Here is a 17,963-nt window from a genome sequence, read left to right on the forward strand (position 1 = left end):
CTGAAGGGACCCTGAAGAGAGAGGCAGCCGTGCCCCCATCACACAGCTCCTCCGCCAGCCTCGATGCCACCACAAAGGTGAAACTGACAGGAGTGGAAAAGCCCTGCAGCCGCGGTTCCCTCCAGAGGAGGACAGCACGACTGCCCACTGTAGACTGAATGTGAGTTGGGACTGAGGCCAGCTTTGCTCCCCGATGGGCAGTTCCTGCCATCACATTCACGGGTGTGTATGCAGGCAGGTGGAAGAGTGTTCTCATCTCTTGGGAATCTGTCTGTTAAAGAAATGGTAATGGTTGATATTTATGACAGAGTCCTTCAGACAGGTGCAGTGGAAGTAGTAAAGATTTGCTAAGAAATCAGTCTTTATTTTCTCTTAATTCCCCACATAATCATCAATCAATCAATTAGATAAACTTTCAAATGATTGATCTCGTGGCCATTTTGAATGGAAGTTTTCACTTCTTACACTAAAGGGAAAGCAAACCTCTTACAATATAAATTTGTCCTTAAAATTTGTTCTTTGGTAGCACCCAAAGTCAAATGCTTACTCTGCACTGTTCTGAGCACTTGACGCTACTGCTCACAACAACTTAATGAGGCTGAATCTATTTGTATCTCCATTTTACAGAGGGGAAAACTGAGGTGTAGAGACATTAAGTAACTTGGTCAAATTCACACAGCTTGAAGGTGAGAGTGGGGCTCATGTTTGAACCCTTGCAGGCTGACTGTAGAACATTGTGGTAAATTGATTGCAAAAATGGCCCAATTTTATACCTCTTTCAGAATTTGTGCTTGGAACCCTGTCACCAGTGTGAGAATAGCCCTGGCTAGCCTGCTGGGGATGAGAAACCACATGGAGCAGAGCCAAGTCACTCTGGTCAAGGCCATCCCAGACCAGCCAGCCCTAGCCACATCCTCAGCTGACCGTAGACACATGAGTAAGCCCAGCAAGATCCACCTCAACAACCCACAGACTCATGACAGTAAATGATTGTTGTTTTAAGCAACTATGTTTGGGGATGGTTTGTTACCTACCAGCAAATAACTAATACAAACACCGATACTTGACCACTACACTGTATTTTCTTGCTGATGACATTGGCTTCATCTGATTCTGGAGGAAGGGATAGCCCCAGCTGTGCAGAGCCTTCCCCCAGAGGACCACCTTCTCTCTCTTCATCCTGTGTTTCCTCTGCCCCACCACTAGACCACCCCATGAAGGCAGTTTATAACTATTCATCATCTTTATTCCCTCATTTTCTCTGGAGTCAAGAGGAAACTAAGGTGCCTCAAACCCTTCAGCTCTATTTTGGGCTCTGTTTCCTTGCCTCCCCTTTGCCCATCTTTCCTATCACTTAGGAGCTAAGGTGGGATTGGCCAAAATGAGAGGTGCCAACACAGTGAAATCAGAGTAAGAGGGAGAAAGCACTCGCAGTGCTCTAAGTCAACTCGGCTCCTTCTCTCACCTTTCCCTTCTTTCCTGGTGGGCTTCTTACTCAGCACGGATTAACAGGGGCTAGAAGTCCCTGAAGGCATGCGCCTGCTTTGCACCTGATTGCCAAATAAAACCTTGAAAAATTAAACTCTCCCTACCTGCCGGAATTTGAGGTTGGGGGAATGAGGCATGCAGCAAGCTGCACCTCCGCAGGAACTAACAGCCCCAGCTGCTCCACTCAAATTAAAGAGGAGTTTGGAAACATGCTCCACAGAATGGAAGCCTTCTGGGGCATTTCGGCCAGCTGCCTCCAGCTACTGTGTTCCCAAAGAAATAGAGAGAAAACCCCAGGGGGTGGGGGCACCCCCAGAAACATCGTGAGGAATAGGGACCACAATCCAATAAAATGCACTAGAAATCTCCCAAAGAAAGAAAAAGAGTCATAAAAGACTACTGTTTTTCTATTGGAGTATTTCAAAAACTTTTTTTTTGCTGTTGGGCACTCAGTATATGCTAAATGATGCAAAAATTCTAGCTTGTCTTGTTTTATGGGTGAAACTGAGATTGTGAGGGTCAGTTGCTCAAAAGACCAATAGCTGAGTGACCTGGGTTGGTGAGAAGAAACCAGAATTCCCTGGGGCAAATCCAGCCTTACTGTGCCATTACACACCCACCCCCCTCACTCATTACATTCTAACAACAATAGTTTAGGTTTCATCTCTTTTCCTTATGTTTCACAGCCCTGAGGGAAAATGTCCTGCGACAACTTCGTAATAGTAAGACAATTCCTGGTGACTCAGGGCTCCTGCTGCCTCTGCATCCTCTCCCAGCTGAGGAGCAGGCTCCCTGTATAGGAACAATATGGCTTGTGAATTAGAAAAGTCAGAATAAAAGGAGTCTTTACCTTTAAAAAATAATTAATTCAGAAGAAATTAGATGAAAATCCAACCCAAGGATTCCATTTCAGAACAAGAGTCAATTATAGCCCTGGCTGGTGTGGCTCCATGGGTTGAGCAAGGGACTACGAACAGAAAGGTCGCTGGTTTGATCCCCAGTCAGGGCACATGCCTGGGTTGCAAGCCAGGTCCCCATGGGGGGCGTGCCCAGAGAGGCAGCCTATGGAAGTTTCTTTCGCATGTAGATGTTTGCCTCCCTCTTCCTCCCTCTCTTACCCTCTGTCTAAAAAAGAATTTTTTTTTAAAAAAGAGTCAATTATAGGCAATGAGTCCCTAAAGAAACCTTTCTGTTTGATTCACAATATTTCAAGTGACAATGTAGCCTGAGTCCTGCCACCCACTTCATGTGGGCAGCCCAAGAATATTCTTTTATATTTCTCCTCCTTGTGCCTCTTTCTTACAATCCAACTTCTGCCCAGTTCACCTTTGCTATTGAATAGGAAGAGAGAACGTAAAACTATCTTCTCCTTGAGAAAAGAAAAACCCTGTCTTATTCATCTTGTAACTCAAGCACTCAACCCAAGCCTGACTTAGAGTGATGTCCTGCCTTCCTAGGTAGAAGGCACTGGCATGCCCAAACTCCCAGCAGACTGTGTTTCAAAGCACTTGGGTAAATGGATAGGTTAGAGCTTCAAACGCATATTTTACCCCATAAGCATAAAGTTCTAGAGATAGGCGAAGTCTTCAGACTCAACCATAAAATTCCGATTGGCCACAAGAGTCTAATAACATAACCAAAGTGAAAACCTCAGGTGTTATATAGCCTCCTCCTAAATAATCATTTGATATAGTTTCCAGGAGAAAAAGCTTTCCAACTCCGGATGCCAGAAGCAGAGTTCCATTTAGCACAAGACCAGAGTGAGCTTTCCTCACTGAAAAGGAACAAGGAGGCGAAGCGGGAAGAGATGCTGGCTTTGCCAGAAATAGCCCTGATGCAGCAGGTGCAGGCTGTGCACGGAGAGTAGACGGGACAGAAACTTCTGGATACCGATAATGATGACTTGAAATGTCTCGCTGCTTTTATATAACATATGTTCTGCATTTTTTTTAGTTTAAACACCTGTCTGAAGTGTTCTAAATTAGGAACTAAAAGACAGTTGCTTGAGGGGAGTCTGCAAAGGGAGGGATTTCTGATTTGAGGGTCATAAATCAATGAGCAGAGGAGGGCATGTGTTCACCTATGATAATACTGTTGATTTCTATTCTTCCACTCCCTGACTGATGCAATTATTAATGCTAACAAAATTCTGACTCTCAGGTTTACAGTGGAAGTTTAAAATTGGGAGCAGGGAGAAAAATCTGGACCGTAATTTTCTTAAAGGCTAGGATGCCCAGTTATTTCTATATCCAGTTCCCTGGGTGCTCAATTCATAATTAATCAATAAAAACACATAATTTAAGAAAGGGCTTGATTTTTCTAGCTAGTTGCAAATCATGTTGGTCCTGGAGTCAAACTTCTCAGATTCATATCATTTTTTCCTCTGTAGGTGCATCCCCAGGGGTTTCTGCCCTGGACTTCCAGTTTTCTGCCCTAGAAAAAGGGGTGGTGACACTGCCTACCTCACAAGGTCACCATGGGTCCCAAATGCACTCATGTTCTGAAACACATAAAGCTGTGCCTGCCACATAGTGAGCACGAGATAAACCTCAGTTACTATTTTTACATCATCATTCGGCTAATTGTCCTTCCTTTTGTGCCCAAATTGGTTTCTCGGAGAGTCTGGTAAACATTAAAGTTGGTTGACATAATGAGTTGAATTATGGTTGTCAAAAGACATGTCCACATGGAACCTGAGAATATGACCTCATTTTGAATGATGGTCTTTTGCTGATGTAATTAAGACAAGGATCTCAAGATGAGATCATCCTGGATTAGGATGGGTCCTGAATCCAATGACAAGTGTCCTTACTGGACAAGAGAGAAAAGAAGAAGACAGAGACATGGAAGCAAGCCACATGAAAATGTAGGCTGGGCCTGGAGGGATGTGCAACGAGCCAAAGAACACCAGAACCCGCCAGAACCTGGCAGGGGCAAGGAAGGGTTCTCCTCTAGAGCCTTCAGAGGGAGCATGGCTCTGCCAGCATCTTGGTTTTGGACCTTCGGCCTCTGGAACTGGGAGAGAATACATTTCTGTTGTTTTAAGCCACTGAGTTTGTGGTACGTTGTTGTGACAACCCTAGGGAACTAATATAGTTGGGCACAGTTTGGAAGAACTGAAATCTGGTGAAGAAAGCCCAAATGTGAACTGGTAATTATTACGAGTTCTCCTTTCCTCTAATCATGTGCTGCAGGGAGACTTCTCTGCAGGGAGACTTCTCTGCAGGAAGGGAAAAGCACTGGCTTCTGGGACTGGAATGCTCAGGCCATTCTGTCCCACCTGCCTGCGGCCAAGGACATTTCCACTGGGAATCTTGAAAACATTCCACATTTTCCCACAGGAATGAAGTGGAAGAACTCAATGTGCAGTAAGGCACTGGACAGACTTAGCCACTACCTGGCCCCAAGTGAATGTACAGGAAACACAGCTGTAAGTCCTTGTCCCACACTGCCTACGTCCTAAGGTCCCCACTGCCTTCCGGATCCCCACCTGTGGAGGTCAAATAGGTCTTTAGACAAAGACTTTAAGTTAAGAAAAGATAACTGGTTGCCAAGAGACCAACATAACTGCATATTTCTTCTAACTCTGTGGGGTTTTTGCAATTACATCTATGAAACAGATCTCTTTTTTAAGTGAAAAATATATGCAGGTCATCTGCAAGATCCTTCTGAGCCCTTGGAATTTCAAAGGAGTCCTCAGGAGAGAGTCATGAGAGTGGGGTTGTCAAACCCACGGATACCAAGAGAAACTGTTTTCATTCTTTTCCTCTCTTCTAACTCCTAGAAAAAGTTCCAGCAAACAGAGCAGCAACTGTCAGAGGGGTGACTGTTTGGGAGCAAAGGCATCAGACAAGATGACACATGCTGACAGGTTCAGGAAGGAGTGGATGCTCTGCCAATCAGAAGATAATTTCTGTGGGGTTGCAATGTTGGAGAGACTTCGAGTCACACAGCATTCAAAGACAGGTCACGAATGCCCCGTGTGTCATCTTCTAAAGTGAAGGTCAAGAGGAAGGGGAGGTGGGTGGAGGCAGAGAGGGGACGAGCAAGGACACCCGTGTGCAGACAAATCAACCACATCCAGGGGGGCCTCGCTTCAGATTTTCTGACAGTGCCCAGGGAACCTGTGCAATTACCTGCATTGTTGACATCTGAGGCTCTCACCTCACATGTAAGCAGCACTTCATTAATTCGTAAGTCCTTTGTAACTTGTGAAAGTCACTTCTTACCTGACTTGGTCAAGGCTTTCTTTTCTTCCCTTACTGGTAATTTATTCAATTTATTTCCAGCAAGGAAAGGGTTAGAGAGAAGAGGTGAGTGAGGAAGGCCAGAGGAGGAAGCAGCACAAAGTGTTCTGGCTCCCAGAGTGCTCTGGGGCAGACTCAGTGTTTACCTAAGGAGAAGTACAGAATGAAAACACAACCAAATAGGAAGAAAAAACTTTGAAGACAAATGGATTCAAAGGGTCTGTGTGAGCATCATTTGCTTTTCTCCATTTGGAAAGAAAATACTGAGAGAGAATAAGAGAGACTGAGATCCTCATGAAACACACAGGTAAATAATAGGAGTGTCCATTTAAAATATGTAAATGTTTCATTTCTCCACTCTCCATCAAAGAGCTCTTCTGAGAAGATACATTTGTAGTACTCAAAATTAAGATAGTATGGACACACATGGTCAACCCATAGTCCTTCATAAGAGAACTGCATGATTTCTAATCCACAGGGTAATTTTTAAATAAATAAACTGGTGAGTATAAAAGCAGTATGGGCAGTATGTGCAAATACGCTTCATTTAAAAAAGAAAACCTTCCGTCCTTCCTGCCCAGGAACGTCAATTTGGCTGTAAAGGTTGTGACAATGGCCAGTATGGCACTGAGGAGCCAGACGCTTACTGATGATTGATTGCTGACGGCCCTCATTCAATCTGATTTGTCGCTTGCACAGGAACCAAGAGATGGGAAAAGGCCAGGAGGTTACAGGAGAGAAAGAAGTTCTCATCGCCCCTCAGATCCTTTCCTAGCCATTACCCTGTTCCTGCGGTTTGCCCTGTCCTGAGGCAGGCAGTAGGGGGCTTGGTTACTTGTGTTTCAGATCTGAAGGCGTCTCCCCAGATGGAAGAAGTGACAAGAGTGAGTGTAGAGATTCTTAGAGACCAGAGGCTGGGTTGGGCACTGAAGCAAGCGAAGAGGAGTCAACCTGAACACGCACACACAGCCCTGCTAAGCTGCCTTGCATTTACCGCCCTGTGAAATACTTGGACAGCTGGTCTGTACGCAAACACATACTAAAAAAGAAAAGAAAAATATATACCCAAGTAGACGACCTCTTGTCAAAAGTACATAACCTTAGTTTTCACACCATAAGACACACCTAGGTTTTAGAGGAAAACAGGAAAAAACATTTTGAAGCAAAAAATGTGGTAAAATATTTAATAACATAAATAATGTAATATTTCACCAGTGTAAATGTAAACAGAACTCAACAGCAGCATTAACAACCATTATTCTTCCCAAATTGGGAGGGTGTGTCTTATAGTCCAAAAAATACAGTATATCTTACTAATCAGAAGCCACACTTTAATTCTGATATTTGGGAAACTATGTGGCCACGTTAAATAAATGCTGAAGAGTAAACCATTTGTAAAAAAAATCAAGGCACACACACAAATCATCCCAGACACCATTTCTTGTATCCTGACTTGTTACTGTACACAATACTGTTTCGTGGTCCTGCATTTTACACTGCTCTAAACCTTCAGCAGACTTTTTTCCCCCTATGAGACTACTAATCTTAAAAGCCAGGAGCTTTGTCTGCTCTTCTAATCACCGTGACCTGTTTTTGTACTTTGGAAAAGGCGAAAAGACCAACCCTGTCTTGAGTGGGAATCATTTTTGGAATAATGGTGGGTGGTTGTTCACATCTGGATTAGGTATAAAACATAACATTATGATGATGAACGCCACAGAACCTCATCTGCATATAAATAGACCTAATCAGAAATGCAAATTGCAATCAGGAGAAATTTTTAAGAGCTGTGATAGCTGTGTGATTGTGCAGATAAGGAAAGGTTAACACTTGTTCTGTGGAAGTGGTTAAACGGCTCCCAGCCAGCCTGGGGCCTCCCTTTTGAAGGAGGAATGTGAAAGGTACAAATCTCTCAACCTGCAGCCTGGCTGGGAAGGAGCTCCCTGATGGCTTCTCCAGCTGGCTGAACACCAGCAGGATTCTGATGAAAGACAAACAACCAAACCTCTTGTACAAATCCCTAATGAATTCACACAATGGAAAATATACTGGCATTTAAACACACTCCACACAGACCACTCTTCCAGCACAATTTTCCATTAAGACAGAAATTAAGGGACGGAGAGACAGTTATATATGACTGATGTAACATTTTTAAAAAATATTTTTTAGTGCTGGTCTGAGTGGATAAAAAAATATGATACACATTTTTTATCTCCAAATTTTCCTGAATATTCAAGAAAGATTCAAACAAAAAATAATTGTAAAATTAAAAATATAACACAGTATTTAGACAGATTACTTAATCCAAAATTGCATTTGTAGTCTTCTCATCCAAAGCACCAAAAATGAACATCTCAAAAACTGGAGTACATATTGAAAATACGCAATTGTTACAACAAAGTCCTATTGTTCCCTGGGATATGTTATCTTTCAGCAATGTCGTCTTCCCCCTTTCGTCTTTTTCTCCCCCCAAAAGAACTACTGTACATTTCACAAACAGGCTTTCACAGATTTGGAGAGAAATTGTGTACAACTGTCATTCCCGCTACAGCTGCTTTCACAAAGAACCTACGAGCCAAGAGCGCCATCTTGTGTCCTACCTTGGAATCTTAAAGAGCGTTTTCACAGGATGCATGTCAAAGAGGGGAGGGTCTCCGTCCCCCAGCTCAATAGCTGTAATCCCCAAGGACCAGACGTCACAGCGTGCGTCATAGGAAGAGTCATACTGTTGCTCACAGGCGATAACCTATCAGACAAAAGCAGAACATTCATTACACATCAACCCCTCAGATGTCCTAAAAGGCCCTTAGCCGATTTTAGCCCCTTCTCAGTTCCCTTGGCTACACTGATACAGAATTCAAGTAATAATACGATGTGTGTTTTCAAGGTTTTTTTGTGTGTGTGTGATCGATTTATCATCTAATAGATTCACTAACTTTAAAAATGTGTCAGTTCAGTTCAAAAAACATGAGCTGAAACCATCGAGGTACCGGAATAGTGCAAGAGGCAGTACAGGGTGAATACCTCCTGCGCCTGCCCTGACATCCTGTAAAGAAAGGCTTTGCCTGCACCCTGCACCTCATTCCCAGCTGCTGAATTCAGTAGTGAGGAGCACTTGTTCTCAAAGACGCTTATCTTGTCCACAGAATCCCCAGGGGTGGCCAACTGAGCAGAAAGATGGTGGAAAACTGATAGTTAACATAAAACAGAAACCACTCCCTCCAATTCACCTTTTCTAGGAACTTCTGCCCCCTCTTCAGACCCCAATGACTGGTTTGTATGCACCCAGCAGCTGTTGCTTCTGACTGGGCACAAGAGCCACAGAACCGGAAGATGACCCTGGGCTTGTCATTGGTTTGGGGAGCATGGAACCTGGTAGGGAAACCTCTATCAACGTTTTCTTTTTAAAAGATTTTATTTATTTACCTTTAGAGAGGGGAAGGGAGGGAGAAAGAAAGGGAGAAAAACATCAGTGTGTGGTTGCCTCTAACTCGCCCCCTCCTGGAGACCCAGCCCACAACCCAGGCATGTACCCTACACTGGGAATCAAACCAGCGACCCCCTGGTTTGCAGGCTGGCACTCAATCCACTGAGCCACACCAGCCAGGACTCTAGCAACATTTTGAGTCAGACAGAAAAAGCCCCTCCATTCAGACTCTGGTGGCTATCACCACGGGGTTTTGAGAAGACAGGGTGAGCCAGCGGATGTGGAGGAACAGGTGCCCCCGTTTGACCCAAAATCTGCCTCCATGACCAAGGATGGCCCAAGGCTACAGACAGGTAGGAAGCCTTGAGTGTCTGATGATGTATTGGTCTGAACAGCTTATGAGGTAAATAAGCATGGGGGAGGGGCCAGAGTGATGGGCCTCCCTACCCTCTTAGGCCCCAAGGCCCTTGGCTTAGACTCTGAGTGAAATGGGCCAACTGGGGAGCAGAGGAGTGACGGATCTGGCTTATGTGTTAGCAGCGGCACCCTGACTGCTGCACAGAGGGCACATTAAAACGGAAGATGAGTAGAAGAGCAAAGCAAGTTTAAAATGCTTCTGCAGGAATCCAAACTAGAGTTGAAGAGAAATAATCAGTTTCTAATTACATAATTTTAAAGGCAGAGCCAGTCAGATTTGCTGAGTGGGGCTGATTAGAAGAGTTGAGGAAGCGTCCAGAGTTTCAGACCTGGGCAATTTCAGAATGGAATTGCTTTTTAGTGAGGTGGGGGAGATAGTAGGAAAAGCAGGTTTGGGTTGAAAGCAGGATCTCCATTTGGGACATATTAAGTTTGAGATGCCTATGACACTTCCAAATGGAGACTTCATTTTAACAGGCTAAGACCCATTCTCAACATCGGACTTAGAGAATTCTGACCTAGAAAACAAATGTGTGTTGTTTTAGGCCACTAAATGTGTGATACTGTTATGGCAGTGACAGAAAACTAGTAAATATGCCCTCTGCCAGACCCAGTTAATTGCACTTGCAGAGCCAGGCAAATACGCCTACCACCGTGCCTGAGACCCGGTGCCCCTCCCCCATAACTGCCTCTACCCTCTCTCCTGGCTTCTGAATTGAAGAATGATTCTGTGTACCTGCCTCCTTGGTCTGATCGCAGCACCACTGTCTGAATAGACTATCCTGCCATAGACTCTCCTGTCATACTTTTAACACATTACTTTCAAACATGCATTCAAACTAAAGTTCAAATAATCCCAATTTCGGAAGCAAAGGTGATTTCATTGTCCCTGAAGGCCTCACTTTCATCCCCTGCAATCAGGTGAGGAACTAGCTATTTTTAAAGATCTCCAAAAAAGGCTATACAACACCTTCCCTTTCAGAAATGACATTTCCAAACATGTGGGGCTAACAGAATTTTAGACCTATCAATCAACAAATAGTTGACCATTTTTATACATTCCTTTGAGGGAAAGAGAAATAAGACTCTATCCTTCCCCAATAAGAGCTACGGCCAACTGAAATTTAAAGTGAAGCTATAATAATTAAATGGCAAACCATGACACTATAACTGTCCTAGGACCATGCATACTAGCATGTCCAATAAAGGACACAGGCGCCAAATGCTTGGGATATTAGAGGGAGACCACTGTAGGAGAAGCAAGACAATAAAGAATGTCTAGTACCATGGTCCACAACTTCCGGGAAGAAATTCAAATCAACTTCTAGCCATTTTAGACGGGACACAGAAGACAATTCCAAGAACCTGTCCAAGTGCAAGAATGATATCCTAAGGTTTCTCAAGTGCTTTCATAAAATATTTAAAACACTCATTTGGTTTCAACTTCTCTTCACAGACAGATACTATCATCAGCTCCAACTGATTAATAGAAAAGTACCCTTTGGCCAAATTCTCTTCCCAAAATTCAGCTTTGTACTGTGACAAACAAAATTCTTTAAGCTCAGTCTTCCAAAGAAGGTTATAGGAAATTTCCCTAGTAAAATAATTTATGAATCATTATTGAGTACCTAGGAGCCAGGCAAAGCATTAGGCCCTAGGAAGAGGAAGCCAAATATACACACTTAATTTAACCCTCATACTCACTCTGCGAGATAGGTGTTATCATCACCTTTTGTAGGTGTGGAAACTGAGGGACGGCACAGGTACTATAGTTTTGGACTATAAGACACACTCCCCCCAAATTTGGGAGGGAAATGGGGGTGTGTCTTATAGTCCAAATGTAGCTTACCTGGCTCTCTGTGGTGGGGGGAGGGCAGCAGTGGAGTGGGGTCACCTGTTATTAAACATTTTACCACATTTTTTGCTTCAATTTTTTTTTCCTATTTTCCTCCTCTAAAACCTAAGTGTGTCTTATGGTCCGGGGATCTCATAGTCCTAAAAATATGGTAAACAGCTCACCCAGAGCCTACTACCAGTCATTGTCAAGGACAGAATTTGAACACAGGCAGAGAAGATACAAGTGAACAAATCATAATGTGGTGAGTGCTGCACTCGTATTTTGACCAAACTAACTAGGTTTTTTTTAGAGTTCTGTCACCTAAACTCCATATTCTCAGAGGGAGTCTCTCTTTCAGGATTGGTGTGTGATGGGATTTAAGGAAGCACTGTAAGAGAAGGCATTGAAGGTCAACACGTCCTAGAATTAGATTCCCTATCAATCCAATACTGAAGTCTACAACAACTTCTTTAGGAGAAAAAGTGACCTCATTCTCCGGAGCTTATCATTCTCCTTGTCTCTAGGTGGAATAAAGCTGAATTAAGAATGCATAGATGGCTGACTGGTCTTTGGGTCCCTTGCCCCCATGAGAAGGGGACCTCTCAACGAGCTCTCTGAACCAGTTGTTACAACGCTCTGCTAGGGAGAGAGGGTGGTGATGGTAAGTTAGTGCACTGCCCTTGGACCAGGTTTTCCATGTTCTGTAAGTCATACTAAAGGGATGGTTTCCATGTTCTGTAAGTCATACTAAAGGGATGGTTTCCATGTTCTGTAAGTCATACTAAAGGGATGGTTTCCATGTTCTGTAAGTCATACTAAAGGGAGAGGTAGGTTTAGATGACATTAACGCAGGTCCAGGACCCAAAATACCTCTTCTCTCACACCCTTCCACCTCACCTCTACCACCCCAAGGAGCAGCCATGCCCAAAGCAAGTATATATTCTCTGTTACCTTGAGCCTTTTGCTTCTATCATAGGAGTATAAATGATGTTGGTGGCAGTGGAATGAATAGAAATGATAAAATAGGTGTGTGGGAGACCTCAAGGGAAAACTCGCAGGTCTCGGAGAAGGATTCAATATGGGAAGTCAGGGAAAGAGATACACCAAGGAAGATTGGTATGTTGACCCTGGAGGACCGGAGAGATGATGGTGCCATTTACAAAAACAGAAGTCAGGAGAAGTCAGTGATAGACACTATTACAAGTTCAAACTGGGGCTGAGTGTTACGCCTAACCAAGTATAGAAAAAAGTCACTTGTGCTCTCAGGACCTCACTTTTTCCCCCCACATGTACAACACTAAAAGCAAAATTCCATTAAGATCAGAAGCAGAATATATGAAGGGTAATAATCTAATACTAACATGTTTTCAGTGGCTACATAGAGTTTTATAATATAGTAAATGTATGTTACATTTCAGAACTCTATAGATTTTAATCTTCCTATTGTTGGTTGCCAGCACAATTAGTCAATATTTGTAGTTTTAATACACAATGTAAGTACCAGAAGCAGATACTAGGTTGTACATCAGGACTTGAACAAATTGGTGTATGTATCTTAATCCAGTGTTGTGAATAGAAAACCTAACAATCCGTGGCCCTCATCAGGAAAGCTATGTTGAAAAATCTTTGGAATGGAATCACAAAGTCTGAACTCGATTATTTACCAGCTGGATTCCTTTAGACCAGTCCCTTGAAAACTCTGAGCTGAAGCTTCTTTGATTATAGGGACCCCACCTTCTAGATCTATAACAAGGAAAGGTGGGAATGAATGATCTCTACTACCCCTTCCAGCCCTAATGTTCTATGTCTTCATGATTTCCAAATAAGTAATTCTGGGGTTGTATCTCAAATGGAAAAGCTAACCTCTCCATGCAAATTAGCTAGAGCAAGCAGACGATTCTGGGATGTGAAGTGGATAACTAGAACCTTAAGGGGATCTTATTACCAGTATTTTGTAGAAGGTCTTAAAGTCCATGAAAAGATGCTGGTTGCTGTGATAATACCTCCATTAAGGAAGATGCACTTCAGCAACAGAGCAATTGTTTGGATGCTGGCTAATGGAGCATGTCCAGGTCCCTACCTTGAAATGTGAATTTACAGATTTTCTATATACACTTAGACCACACTGCTGCTTATTTTAGGAAGACTAAAAACACTGATGCTGGGATTACCAGCAACAGCTGTACACAAGCAGCTTCAGTGCCCCCACGCCAACAGCATTTTACCCAGAGGTGGGCTTGAGGCTCCCAACTGTCAGTCACTGCCATCTTAGCTGCCCAAAGCTTTTCTTTCTGGAGCAGACAGAGGACAACACGTTTTTACTAGCAGTTTAGCTCTACTGGTCTTTTGAGCAAAAATCAACATTCTTTGATTGTTAGGGCAGCTCTCTTCAGCCTTCTCCAGGGTAACGAGTTCCAAAGTCCCAAACTGTCTAAATCTGCCCCAGTGGCTCCTTCCTGCCCCACAGAGCGAGCACATTCCGTCCCTCCCCCAAAGGAGTTTGTGAGGTGAAACTGCGCTGCGCCACAACTCGGTAACACAACTACTTTGACACCTATCTCCCCATCCACCCTTGGGCTTGGTCAGGTGAGTTCTGTGGAAGATGGCGGACCCTTTCCTCAGTCACCAGCTGAGGAATGGCAGAGAAAAAACAGCTGTCAGTAGCTCTTCCATTGTGAAAGGACTTGCACCTCTGGCTGGTATGAGAAAATTTCCAAAGCCAGGCATCTCCATTTTGGTTTTGCCACCCCACTGCACTGGATAACTTTAGTAAATTGCTTAAGCTTCCTGCACCTCTTCTTCCCATGCAAACTGAGCAGCCCCCTTCTGATGGACCTTCTCTGACGCACTGCTTACGACAACCCAGGTTAGCAGCTTTTTCTGTGGCACCAAAATGCTGGTAGTAGATAACAATAGGTCACTGATATATGGGTACTATCTGTTTTTTACTTACTACTTTGAAACTTTTCGCATTTTCTAAAATGTCTATAGGGAGCATGAATTATTTCTACAACAAAAAGAGCAAATTTTGTCTGAGTTTTGTCTTGAAAAGTTTGTCTTTACTTTCAAGGGTGTATTTCCTTCTTTCAGGTCATTTGTTGGCTGTTGAGACTCTTCATCAACAAGCTGGCAAGTGAAAGGCAATATATTGATTATAACATTAGGTTCCCAGGAGACCCACACAAGAATTAAAGAACTTCCCTTTCCAACTACATCCCTTCCTGCTGTAAGCACAAGGCTAGGGGTAGTACTCTCACCTTCTCAGGCCACCAGGATCCCATGAAATGTCCCGTGATTACAGTGACACTTCAGCCTAGACCAAGGATGGGGCTTACTGATAAAGCTCCCAAGATAGAGGTGAGATTCACTCTCTACCAGTTGCCGAAAGATTTGGGCTGTAAGATCCTGAGAGAGCTGTCTCTCCTCATCTCAAGGCCTTCGTCATTCAAAAAGAACATCTTTATTAGACTGGATGTAAAGGGGATTTGAAAAGTTCAGTCACCATATGTTCTATGGCATGCAGAAAAACTAGGTTTCTCTAACAAGATATTTAACTGAAACTATTTATCAAATTATATATCCAAGAACCACTGAGCTGAAATCTCTTTCAATAACATCTTAATCAATACTTCAAGCAAATAATATTATAATAGCATTATCTACCATGAAGAAAAAATGTTTTGCTCTTATAAAATAACTTATCAAACTTAAAAAACTAATGTATGTTATTCAGACTATTTCATTTTCCACTAATGTTTTAAAATATGATTAAAAATACTATTGGGTTTGCTGTATATGTTCTGGTTTTTCACCTTATTAGAATTGATTATATGATCCAAAATAACCAAAGGCCAAGATTAAAATTTCACTCAAGTACACAGGCAAATTGCTGTTATATCAAGAGCTAAATTCAGCTTTAAAAAGAGGAAAGGCCAGTAGACCTGAAGCTATTACTCACTGGCTGACCTTGAGCCCAAAAATGCAGTCCACTGACTGGCAAACAATATGGGCTAAATGGTAGGAAGGCAACTGGGATTCTTAATTTTGCTTAAGCAATTCATGCAGCATAACTGATAAATGTTTTGATGATAAGGATTTCTAAAATAGAACTTCCCTGGAATTAGAAATGGCAGTTATAAATATTCCAATGGCAAGTATTATTCATCAGTTTTACATACAAACATCTTAAAAGTGTTATAAACTGAGATACTGAATAAACAAAGTATCTTCCTTTGGATGAAACCTAAATTCAAGGCAGGATACATTTGCAATTTGTTTGAGATTTTTTTTTGTTTTTTTTTGTTTTTTTGTTTTTTTTGTGTTTTGTTTTGTTTTTGTTTTTGTTTTTTTTTGCAAAGGGGATGGGGACTAACAGAACTGCAAGTGATGGGGGGTTTCTGTTTTGATTCCTTCATAAAACTCAACTTAGGGCTAGAATCAAATCTGTATGTTGTATACTGAGAAATCACCAGAAATAATTTAAATTATACTGTTATAATATTCAGAAAGGTCTCCAATTAAAATATGGTGTTCTACAAACTTATCTCAGGACTGTACTATTCAACTTCTGCATTCAGAAAAATAAAACAAGCTTCACATTAAAAACACAGAGTACGCTTCCATAACAGCAACTTCCCACCATGGCTAATGGAGGGCGGAGAGAGACTGGAGCTGGGTTGGAGGCCAGTACACACACTGACTATTGCACTTAAATTCCCTGGCGCCCTGAGAACATGTCACTTATACTTAATTATATGATAAGCTTTGGGCTCAACTCAGGGCCAATATCCACAGAACTCCCGGTGAAAAGTAAATCAACCTGCCCAGATTTCTGTATTTGTCCTTAGTACTCAAAAACTCTGAAGAAGCACATTTGCTTAGAGACCCAGGATAATCCCACTGCTCTTCCCTGCTCCAGCAGCTCCCCACACCAGAGACGGATGCAGAGATAGGGCTCATTAATTCAACTCCCTTATTTCACAGAGGAGGGAACTGAAGTTCTGCAAGAGAGTTGACTTGTTGAGTCACACAGCTGGTCTGTGGCCAAATCAGCAGCAAGTTCTGCAGTTCCCCCACTACCCTCCTTGAATGAGGTACCTCCTGGAAATTCAGTTGTTTGTTTTGTGTTTTTGTCACTTTTCATTTGACTTTCAGTATTATACTAGTTTCAGGTGTACAGCATAGTGATTAGACATTTATATAACTTATGAAGTAATCCCCCAGACAAGTCTAGTCTCCACCTGGCACTGTACATAGTTATTACAATATTACTGACTACATTCCCTATGCTGTACTTTACATCCCATGACTATTTGGCAACTGCCAATTTGTACTTCTTCATCCTTTCACCTTTTTCACCCAGTCCTCCAAGACCCTCCCATCTTGCAACCATCAGTTTGTTCTCTGTATCTATAAAACTATGTTTCTATTTTGTTTGTTTATTTTGTTTTTTAGATTCCACATATAAGAGAAATCATATGGCATTTGTCTTTCTCTGTTTGATTTATTTCACTTAGCATAATACTCTCTAGGTCCATCAATGTTGTCACAAAAGGTTAAGATTTCATTCTTTTTTATGGACAAGTAATATTCCGTGCGCGAGTGCGTGTGTGTGTGTGTGGATACACCACATCATCTTTATCCATTCATTCTATTAATGGGCTTGTAGGTTTCTTGCATTTCTTGGCTATGGTAAATAGCACTGCCATGAACACCAGGGTGCATATATCTTTTTGAATTAGTGTTATTTCTTCAGATAAAATACCCAAAAGTAGTACTGCTGGGTCATAAGTTCTATTTTTTTATTTTTCGAGGAAACCTCCATACTGCTTTCCATAGTGTCTGCACCAATAGTCAGGACTCTGACAATACAAAGAATTCTAGGATTTTGTGTTCCCTAAGCCATGGCCACAGTAACTTCCATAGTATGAGCATGCGAACAGCCTTCATTTAAGCAGATAGATGCCTGCCACCTCTCGCTTTTTCTATCCCCTCACTCCCACTTCCTTACTGCCCTTTTTCTTTGCAAACTAGTGTTCCACTTCTACCAGAGTACAGTTAAGGAAAGCATGAGTACGAGTTCTACAACTGTTAGGGCCAGCATTATTACCGCAGGTAAGGAAACATTCAGAAAGGATAAAAAACTTGTCATAAGTCTTGCAGCTAGTAGGTAACAGAAATGAGGCATGAGCCCACAATAAGAAACTAATGAGAGAAAAAAGTTTTTCTCCTCCACAATACATTAAAAAGAAAAAAAATAGCAAGTCAAACAGAATATCCGAATGATCCCACATGGTCCTACCCCTTCATCTGCAGGTTGTCTCTAGATTCTGTCCTCTCTCAGATTGATGTCACCATGTAACCAGGATATGTCCTTGGAAATGTCATACATTCCTATCGGTGAGTAATTTCCTTTACCTTTTACAACTAAGCAGGGGTGGAAAAACCTGGGACCTAAAAGAGCACTGTGCACACTGGTCTGCTCCACCCCCACCCCAGGCCCCTCTGGGCTCCCATTGCTAACACTGATTGCCCGCCCCCCCCC

The 17,963-nt window shown here is 42.6% G+C and overlaps 1 protein-coding gene across 1 annotated transcript in view; it reads right to left on the reverse strand.

Annotated features, from left to right (window-relative positions):
- Positions 1 to 17,963, reverse strand: part of MYO3B (myosin IIIB) — a 386,538-nt gene that overhangs the window by 346,136 nt on the left and 22,439 nt on the right. The window contains exon 6 of the mRNA XM_045820463.1: positions 8,339 to 8,484. Coding sequence (XP_045676419.1) covers positions 8,339 to 8,484 — 146 coding nt within the window. The remainder of the gene's footprint in view (positions 1 to 8,338; positions 8,485 to 17,963) is intronic.

The sequence above is a fragment of the Phyllostomus hastatus genome, unplaced genomic scaffold (assembly GCF_019186645.2).
Source record: "Phyllostomus hastatus isolate PE091 unplaced genomic scaffold, TTU_PhHast_1.1 phas_contig_1, whole genome shotgun sequence".
NCBI lineage: Eukaryota > Metazoa > Chordata > Mammalia > Chiroptera > Phyllostomidae > Phyllostomus > Phyllostomus hastatus.